Source organism: Lipotes vexillifer, unplaced genomic scaffold (genome assembly GCF_000442215.2).
Source record: "Lipotes vexillifer unplaced genomic scaffold, Lipotes_vexillifer_v1.1 scaffold418, whole genome shotgun sequence".
NCBI lineage: Eukaryota > Metazoa > Chordata > Mammalia > Artiodactyla > Lipotidae > Lipotes > Lipotes vexillifer.
The window spans coordinates 3,950,179-3,961,017 of NW_006798629.1; the positions used below are offsets into that span (position 1 = coordinate 3,950,179).

The 10,839-nt window shown below is 38.1% G+C and overlaps 1 protein-coding gene across 2 annotated transcripts in view; it reads left to right on the top strand.

The window, feature by feature from the left end:
- The window catches only part of SATB1 (SATB homeobox 1), a 75,677-nt gene that overhangs the window by 43,798 nt on the left and 21,040 nt on the right, over positions 1 to 10,839 (top strand). For both annotated transcript variants that reach the window (XM_007470617.1, XM_007470618.1), the window contains exon 10: positions 1 to 69. In XM_007470617.1, coding sequence (XP_007470679.1) covers positions 1 to 69 — 69 coding nt within the window. The remainder of the gene's footprint in view (positions 70 to 10,839) is intronic.

Consider the following 10,839-nt stretch of genomic DNA (forward strand, 5'->3'; position numbering starts at 1 on the left):
CAGCAGGAAATGAAGCGCGCTAAAGTTTCCCAAGCTCTGTTTGCAAAGGTGGCAGCAACCAAAAGCCAGGTAAGAGCCTCTGTTAGGCATGGAGAATGTTTATCTGCGATGCCTGTGAAAGTTCATTCGAAGGGGTGTCTATTTGCAAGTTGAACTTGCATCCCTGAGAGGTCACGGTTTCCAGGATTATTGACAGAGCTCATGATGAAACAGAGTGTTCAGATTCAGGGAACAGAGACACTTGGTTGTGTTTCCTCCAACATCTACTGTCCAGACCACAGATTTCTCAGGAAATCCCTCAGTCAGTTAATAGTTGTTTCCCGAAGAGTACTGTAGTGTATAGGAGGTTTCTCCATCTGGTCTATTGTAATGGAACAAATAACTTGAATTATTATTATTTCATTAGTACTTAGGTGACCTTGATTTCTATCCTAAAATACTACGAGCATTGTAGTTTTTTTCTGTTCCAACTCAGGCATCTACAACTGTTGGGTGTGCTTATTAAAACAAACTGACACACACACACACACACACACACACACACACACACAGCTTTGCAAAATAATGATTTTAGTTATATATATATATATATGAGACACACAAATTTAATTACAATTAGAAAAATTGTCTAAATCTTTTGAATTATAAATGAATCGAATTGAATGGGGAAAGTGACAGATCCCTACAAGACATAACGATGGATAGATAATGCAGTCTTTTTGTCATATATTGATAATTTATATTCATCAAAAGTAGAGTCATCTACGTGAACAAGCTCACAGTTATCTACAAACCCTTGTTCAAGGCCAGGAATACTTTTTAAAGGACCAGAAGAATACTGGTCTTGTCCAGTATAAGTCTTGTCCCCTTTGCAGAAAGATTTGATAACACTATCAAAGTGAGATTGAGAGGCAATCAAGGAAATTTTAGACAAATATATTTCATTATCGTTAATGAACTCTCCTTTATAAAACAGCCTGGCTGCTGTCAGCCTCTGATAAAATTATACAGTCCTGAGACTATTTACAATATGATGTATTTACAATACAGTACTTTCATTATTAGGTTTTTCTGAAATTTCACTCTAGCAACATTAATAGTGGTCCTTGATGGGAGTTTTGCTTGAGAAAAGGTTGTTCTTGTTTAAGTTATAGGCTGGCTGGAACTACGTAAGGGATATCTTGGAAATGTTATATAAAAATGATTAAACTCAAGCTGTGGACTGTAAAAATTATAGCTTTATAGGCCACATGCCTGCGTACCCTTCAATCACTGTCAAAGTGATAATTTCTACAATAATATGTTTCTTTTATTGTGAGATTCTAAACATCAAGTGCTGTTTAAACATTAAACTGAATTGTTTATGTTAGTGCCATACTCAGCGTGTCATACATCAGGCCACCGTAATCTCTCATGGAATGTAAAATTCTGTCATGAATCATGGCTTGTATATCGGAAATTACTGTAATTTTGATTGGAAATTACAGGGCTCTTGAAATGTTTCTAATTATGATAGAATGTCAGAGCCGCTTCAGACCTGTGTGCTTCTTCAGATGTCTTCATTTACATGCCAGGACTAGGCATTAAGGAGAAATGTCCTGTTCGCACATCGCCCCTCACCCACCCACCCTGCACTTTCTTCTTTTGGCTATTTAGTCTAATTAGGATGAGGATCTCATATTTCAACATAGTTTATCCTGCTTTTCCTTCTGATTCTGCATCTCTTCTGACCTTTCCAATTAAATTATCAAGAATAACAGACTGTCTTCTTACAAGGCCAAACACTTTCCCCCAATCTCCAGAATAGATAAACAGAGAAACTAAACATGCATTATTGTGATAAGGGGCAGCCTTAAAACCAGCAAACAAAAATAGAATATTAAAACTTTTGGGTAAGTTGGCATCTGTCATATAATCACCACCACCCTCCCTCTCCTTTTTGACGAGAGCATAGCTCCTTCTGGCTAGCAGCGTTTTTGCGACCTTCATTGTTTCTTTCTTTTAAATGATATCCCCAATTCTCCCCTCCTGGGCTGAGTTCTGATTTTGGAGCTATTCAGACAGTGGTAGCAATGGGTTGATAATGTCATGTGAGTGATATTCTAGGGTTTTTTTTTAACATCTTTGCTCTTTGGACTCCTGTCCTACGAAGCTCCCCGTGAGTCACTTTCAAAGATGTCAGTTGCCAACTTCTGTGTATCTGCCATGATGGTGTGTTCCCCAGAACCCCCAAAGCTGCTAGCTCGTCTCCTCATTACTGGTTGAAAGAGATTCCAAGGGGCCAGTTGTAGACTACTGGGGCCCAGCAGACTGTTAACTTTCATTCCCTCACATAGTTATTCCTAACTACTAATTTACTGGAACTTCGTTAAAAAGCGTTTCTGTAGCTTTCTCTTAGGTGTTCAGTTTAGATGTTAGCACTGCCCTCTTTATGAAAATCTAAGAGTTGATGATTACTGAAAAATAAGTCCAAAAACTGTATATATCCCTAAGAGAAGAGATCTAACTTAACAAGGGCAGGTAGTCCATTGACTTGAGTTCTGTTCACCTGCCATGATTTTTTGTGAAGGAAACAGAAAAACTAGAAAACAAACCAAAGCCAAAAAAAAAAAAAAAAAAAAAAAAAATCTTCAAATCCGATGTACCTTTCTCGTGGTCAGAATTCTTAACTTGAGCAAGAGTTGTTTATGCCTTGGAGATAGGTGCCAAGGCTTGTCAGCATGGGCAGAGGTCCTCCCAAATGAAACACGTGTACAGTGTGCTGGAGCCATTTTATCTCAACCGGTCCAGCCCCATCTGCTTCTGTATCTCTCCCTGATTCTCTATGTTGGCCTAACATTCACTACCTTTTTTGTGCTAGACCCCGTCATGTGTTATATATTATCTGCATTTAGTTCTCAGTAACCCTGTGGGCTGTAACATTGATTTCCTCATTTTACACGAGGGTTACTTGACTAAAAAGTAGGAGAGCCAACCCCAAATTCTGCATCTCTGCATCACTATTTTAGTGTCTCCTCAGGGTTCCAGGCAGCATCAGGACCAAAGGAAAGAGGAATTAAGGATGCTGGACTAATTGATAGTGGAATGGGAGGGGCTTTCCTTTCTTCACTGACATATTCATGGAATATGGGTTCTTGCCAACATAGGGCCCTTAGAAGCCAAGCTTTTTCATGTCTGTTTGGGGTTGGGGGGTAGGGAAGGGTACATGGTGGAGGACTCAAAGGACGCTGTGGTCCAGGCTGAGTCACTGCTGTTCTGGTATTTTAACCTTTTTGAACCCAAAATTTCTTTTAACATGGGAGGAGCTCCCATGCTGTCATGCATGCAGAAGAGCTTTTAGATTTACAGCACTGTAACACAAATAGATAATGTCTTACAGTGTGCTAAGCAAAAGACTCGGATCTGCACACAGAGTGACTTATTTATTATCTATTTATGTATCTCAGATACTTTTTATTTTACAAGGTAAAGCTTTAGGTAAATCCCCTGAATGGCAGGCAGCAGAATTATTTTGAAAAGATAGTACAGCCCCAGAATGTGGTGGAACCAGACATGTGTAGCTGTGGTCTGCAATGACTAATGCACAAAGTATTTTCAGGAAAAGAAACCAACTTTTCAGATCCCACCATTTCACATGTATTATACTTTCTCTTTGATGAGTAACAGAAATGAGATTGTTTTTAACGTTAATAGAAATGTCTGGGTAAATTATGCAACTGCAAACTGAAGGTAGGCTACTTTTTGTGCTTGGGTAGGAAAGCAGGCTAATGCAAACTTTAAAAAGATGATATGCTTTAAACATAATGTGAATCGCTACAGATGAATATGCCGTATATTGTGGGTATTCAAACAAGCAGCCTTTTTTCCAAGTGAATCATATTAGAATTTTATCAAACATTTAGTCTGATAACATTCAAATAATTATGAGAGCAGAATTCGCTAATTTTACTGTTTAAAAAAAAATAGTTGATTTACGGTATCAAGGTTCAGTTACTGTTTAGTGGTTATAGTGTTTTCATATGGGAGACGGAAATGGAATTTTTTCCTTAATGGTGGCAGATGTTGGAATCTAATTTTATTCCACAGCAAACCTCCTGAGAGCTCTGAGTCTTAGGTGTATGTCCAGCAAGGGGACATTAGCAGTGCCGTAGGCCTTGCCTTGTACATCGAATTGTTACATTGATCTTCATGTTTGCAGAGGTGGAGCTTGCAGATACAGTAACGCAGTCAGAATAAAGCGCTTTTCCAGAGCGGCTGCATCCCCACTTGAGTTTAGAAAATGATTTCTCTCTAGTGCTTTATTGAACAGGGTATTTCTTTTAGGTAAAGCAGCTAGATGATGGAAATTCTATTTGACTGAGCATGCTTTTCAATAGAATCTTTTGCAGTCTCTACCTACCAGTCCTGTAGTTACTGGACTCTTTGGCTGCAACAACTTCGACTGCTTGATAGGTGTGGTTTTTTGCACTAAAAAAAGAATTTCTGCCTCTGTGAAGATAGCACGACCAGTAGAAGAGACCAAATGATTCGAAGCCTTTTGCTTTCTTCCATCTACTTTTCAGACACTTTTGTCATTGAGATTCAAGACCTCTAGGATGGGAGAGAGAGGGGAGAGAGAAGGAGAAAGAAGAAAGCTTTAGTGCTTGTTGGGCTTGTAGGTAAAAAAAGGAAAAAAGCATCTTCAGATCTGGTAATTCTTAGGTGGTGATTGGAATGCCTTAAATATAAGTAAGACATGATATGTCACAAATCACTAGAGGTAGAAATAGGGCTAAGAATGTCATTTTCATTGCTGGTTATAGGAATCTACAGTGATAAAATCCAGGAAAAAAAAAAATCATGGCACCATGACTGCATTCTGTATTCTAGCATGTCAGCGAAGGCATCTTTTATTTTGTTAGCATCAAATTACGCTTCACGGAAACTACACTTTGAAGCCCTGTGCTGATTCATTTTTTGGGAATGTTCACATAACACACTTCACTGCAACACGATTTCACCTGTGTAGCCTCCTGTTTCAGATCCACAGGAGGCCCCTGCAGATTTGCGAGTCACAGTTCCGGTTATTTCTGGTGCCACGTGCTCTTCTAGCAGCCTGTGGGAAGATCTTTACATCGTGTCCTCAGAGCCCCTTCTCTTGGGCTAATAGAGTTGCCTTCAGCCACCATCTAAGGAGAGAACTGCCTCTTCATACATTTTCCATCTAGTGCCTTATTTTATTTTACTTTATTCATTTATTTATTTATTTATTTTACTGGGCAGAAGGAGATCCTGGGGAGATACAGGTTAGGTTTCCCTGGATCAGCTTCCAGGAAGAAGGAAGAGGCCAAAGGAATGCTTGAAGGGGGAAGAGAAGTAAGACAGCCCAGGGTGTAGCATCTCAGGACCTGCCTGTATTCAGGTTTTCCTACATTTGGGGAGGGCCCAGTGCTGCCTTCTTGATAAAGACGTGGAGACCCGTCCATCTCCTATTTAAGGTGTTCTGTGGGAACCATCTCTAAAAATCCCTTCTGTCTAAATATTGGGAATCCATATTGGATTTAATTTTCTGCAGTGTAGACCTATCTTTATGTCTCTAGTGGTTGCTCAACAGGACTTTTGAAATTAATGGCTTTAAATACGTAAACATTGACATAATCTAGCGGTTTAAAGGTACATGATTGTATGTTATACGATGTTTTAAGAACTAAATTTGTGAATCTGAATATGAGCCCTTTCTACATTTTCTATGTTATAAAAACAGCATATGTTTTAATTAGTCTAGGGTTTGATCAAGGAGGTTCAGAATTATTAAACAGAACACGTACTTGCCGATCATATTTTTGGCTAAAAAAAATCACGTAAAGGGGTGTTTTTCCCCCAGGCACTTGATATTGTCTATTGCAGCAAGTCGAACCGAAACTTCTTGGTTATCTTATTGCCATCTTCAAATTATTTAAAAATTTCTTTTCCTCTAAAATTTAAAATTCGGTAACTAGAGTGATATAAATGCATCTTCCTCATTCTCCCATTTAATAAGTTCACTGTAACAAGTATAGTCATAACTCATTAAGCCCAGTTTCTCCATCTTTCAAAAAATGTCATAGGAAAATATTAGCCAAGATTTGAAAAGAAGCAATTTGTGAATATTGAGCCAACTCTCTAAAGAGGATTATCATGTGAGGAAGTTCCGGGAAGGTGACCACAGAAGTGGTCCACTTTGAAGCAGGCCAGTGTAATACATTCTAAAGCATGAGTATAGCAAGTACATATTCGTAGAATCTGCTTTAATCTAAGGCCACCTTTTGTCCTAAAATGTAGTATAAGTTGAAAAGTGTGGACTCACAATATCCTACGAAAGTTCCTCTTTTTGGAAGCCCTTCTATAATCATCTTTGACAATTGAAGAGTTAAAGTTCTTCAGGACAGGATCCAGTATCTACAAAATGGGAGTAGGGGAGAGACCAAACCCATGGGTTTTTTTGTTTTTTTTACATCTTTATTGGAGTATAATTGCTTTACAGTGGTGTGTTAGTTTCTGCTTTATAACAAAGTGAATCAGTTATACATATACATATGTCCCCATATCTCTTCCCTCTTGAGTCTCCCTCCCTCCCACCCTCCCTCCCTATCCCACCCCTCCAGGCGGTCACAAAGCCCCGAGCTGATCTCCCTGTGCTATGCGGCTGCTTCCCACTAGCTATCTACCTTACGTTTGGTAGTGTATATATGTCCATGCCACTCTCTTGCTTTGTAACAGCTTACCTTTCCCCCTCCCCATATCCTCAAGTCCATTCTCTAGTAGGTCTATGTCTTTATTCCTGTCTTACCCGTAGGTTCTTCATGACATTTTTTTTTCTTAAATTCCGTATATATGTGTTAGCATACGGTATTTGTGTCTTTCTCTCTGGTTTTAACTCTTAAGTAGGAATGAATTTCAAAACGGAATGTCATTCAGTTAAACTTCACACATAATTATAACACTGATTTCGTTCTTTCACAAACTACCAAGTGAAAAGACAAAGTGTTTCTCAGAAGTCTCAACAGTTGTCTTTTATGGTTTGGGTAGTAAAGGTAGGTTTTATTTTAGCTTTATCTTCTTTTTCCCTCATATGAGAAATGAAAATAAAAGCCCCGTGAAATGAATGAGCTCTAAAAATGCATTTATGCAAAATGACAGTAGAAAAATAGCTCTGGAAGAAACTGCACTGTTAAAATTTCACATCAGTGAAAGGTACTAAAAGAGGGATGGAAGAACTTATGTTGGTAATAGGAATCTGATGTAGAATTTTTTGGCCTTGCAAGACCTGCACCTTAAAAAGTAACCTTTGAGATTATTCATTTTTATAACTGTAGTTGTTATGCTTTTGCACATGCAGTTCTTTTGCGTGACAAAATGACACAACTAAATCATAGACCACCCATTTATATATATAAAATATACATATTAAAAATGTTTTATATATAAATATGTTTATATTTATAAACATACTTATAAATATATATTTATATATTTATATAAATATAAATACATAAAACAAAAACTAAATAAATATATTTATATTTATATATCATATAAATATAAAATATATATGTATATCTTATATATATATAATATATATGTATTTTAGAGATTAATAGAAATATAGCCACTTTATACCTTGTAAAAGTATAAGCTCCAATCTGCTGGTGGCGTCACCATACAATTGCTAAATTGATGAAGTTGTCCTTTTTCTAAGACTTAATCTACTTCTGTTGTCTGGTCATAGAGAATCTGTTCTCCTTTGATTTCTTGCTTCAACCTTTCCAGTGGCCTTTTGTGTAATTTTTTTTTTTTAAAAACAGTCCCCTTTTCAACCCATATGCCTCAGGAATTGGGTTGAAACACACTGTTTCATAAACCGCCAGCCTCCTCGGCTGCCTCGGTGCCTCTGATTCTGTAAATCAGATCATAGGCAGCATGCTGTCGTATAATAAGGTGTCTGATCCTTATTACCAGTTTGTTGATGCACAGGCTCCTTCAAATTGACCATTGCAACACATGGTTTCCCCTGAAACTAGCTGTGATAATTAGCGTGGTTCTAATGAGACAGAATGTCACTGATCTTGTGCTGAACTGTCGAGTCTTGATGCTACGGATGGGAACTGTCAGAGCCTGCCATCTGTGACAGCGCTTGGCGTATTCCAGTGGCAAGGTAGAGCATGCTCAGTAGACTAGTTTCAAACAAATGGCCCTTTTCTTGGCGAGGGCTCTGTGTTCTGTTCAAGTCAAGAATGTTTGCCCCAACTTCAGCCTACCCCAAAACCCATTTTGAGATCCAAAGGGGAAGAAATATTTAAACCTCTGTTATATGTTACAAAAGAGAGAACTCTTTTGTTTAGCAGGTGAATTTTAAGTGGCATTCCTTCCCTTGGGCTTTTTTTTTTTTGGCCTCTCCCAGTGGCCCCATATAGTCAGTAAGGCAGTCCTGGAAGAGCCTTTCCCCCAATTTTCAAATTGCCTTGTTTAAAAGAGATTTGTTCGGGAGTTGGGCTGGCTTGTCATGATGGAGCAGTCAGATTTAGCAGAGAGAGGGGAAACGAAAGGAATAGTTGAGAGTGTGTCTAGGAATACACAAGTTGAATAGCAGAATGAAGATGGACAGGAAGTTAGATCTGTAGGCTCCAGAGAGAAGTGGAGATTTTTTTTTTTTTGCTAGAGTACAAGTCCAGCGCTGCTTATCATTCCAAAATATGCTTTGTTGCTTTTTATTTCCTCTTCTCTGGCAGACCACACAGGGCTTGTTCTGAAGAACATTTTCACTAATCTGATCAGGCAGCCAAATACGCCGGGAAAACTGCTTTAATGATCCCACTAATTACCTCAAGTCAATATGAACTGTATTATTAGACTGAGGGAAAATATTCCATTAGGTCTCCCCCTTGGGAGTTCCTCCGCTTTGTGATGTCACCGAAGCCTTCACCCTCTCGCTTGTAATTAATTTTATTTACACACGCAGGCACGCACAAGGTCACACCTGCACAACCGGCACTGGCCAGGGAGCTTGTGGCACTCGGGCTTAATCAGATCTGTCATAATTACCATTCTGCATGTTTCTGACACACGCTGTGAAATATTTCAATTTAACTGCCGCTACCAGCACAACCAGATGTAGTGCAAGTGTGGCTGCATTGGAAATATTATTCCTCAGGATAAACTCTCTCCTCCTCCTCTTTTCCTTCCCCCCCCCCCCCGCCCCCAATTTACAGCTAATGTAGCACAGAAGCTGATGGGTCCTGTAAATCTTGAATGCAGCACTAGATTGATAACAGGCGATTAGACAGTTTAACCACAAACAGCTTGTTCATTTTTCACAAATGAAAACCACATGTGGTGTAACTAAAATTTCAGGCCCTTTTTTTTTTTTTTTTCAGAGTTGGGGTCTGTATGTGTGTGTGTTGGAGATGTGCTTAAATAAAAATAAAATGCAATGGAATGAAGTGTCTAGAAAAATGGAGAAGTTGCCTAGTTTTTTTCGAGGTGATTTTATCCAAACCATCATCAAATTCCATGTTTTCACTTTTGCCCAAACTCGAATGGGAAAAAGATGGTACTCTCTGTTTCCTTTTTTTGGTACAATTTTTCTTTTATTTTCTCTCTCTCTCTCTCTCTTTTTTTTTTTTTAATGGGATGGATAATATCCTTGGAGTCTCTGCCTTTTTTATTTTGTCAGTGTTAAGCCTTTTATTTGGACATAAATTTTGAAAGAATTTCTGCAGTGGGCATATGCAGTTTTTTAATGGACAGTTTCCCTTATTTTTGTTAATGAAAAGTTGTTAGTTTAGGCGTGCTGGTCATATCCCAGACAATCCCAGAAAAAAAATGGACCCAATCAAAAAATTTATTTCCTAGAGAGGTGTGTTAATTTGCAGAATCAGTTTGAAAGATAGAGTTGAAAACCAGTGAATTCTGTTGCTGCAGAAATAGTGGAGATAACCTGGCAGAAAGTGCAGGTGCGGGGTAACCATATAAGGCCAAAGTTATCACCAGTCTCAGAAGAATTCAGCCATAAGAAAATTAAAGTATTGGAGCCATAAGAAGGCAAATAAGCTGGTGGAAAACTAAAATTAAGAGAGGAGAAAGGAATAGGATCAGTGGTGATTTAGAATCGTACCTCTAAAGAAGGCTTGCAACCATCCACTTTAGAGAACATTTAAAACATAGATCAAGATAATTAAGTATCTTTTAATGCCAAATAAAATACACTCTCTCTTTTTATCTTTATTTTTGTTTTACTACTAAAGTTATGAGCCTTGTTTGGAAGCTTCCTAAAGTTCTATGGTGATTCCTATTACTGATAAGAGGTACCATTCCCCATAGAATAGCAGATTTTTCCCCTTTATTTCCTTTCCTTAACCATTTTTCCCTCTTATTTCCTCACATTAAAAAAAAACTTCCCAATTTTTCCCTGTTTGCTTAGTGTTTGCTCCATAATATCTTCCAACTTTGAAATTTAGCATTTTTCTGCCTATTCACATTTTATTCTGGCCTAACATCACTGTAACGGAAAAGAAGGTATTTTCTTTTTAGTTAGAATCCCTCTTCCATCTCAGCTGCTAAGCAGTTTACATGGTTAATACCAAATTATTAGGTCAGTTTCTTCGAACAGTCTTAATCTACCTTTATAATCATTTTGCAAGATACAGTTATTGTGAAAGATTTGATTCAAGCCTCACATTACCTGTCACATCACTGTTGCCTACAGATATAACCTCAGAATCCTTCTTAGCACAGAAGCAAAAGCACCCATTACTAATCAGTGAGATCCACCCACAATGGCTTGCTGTCACTTTTTTTTTTTTTTTTTTTTTTTTTTTTTTC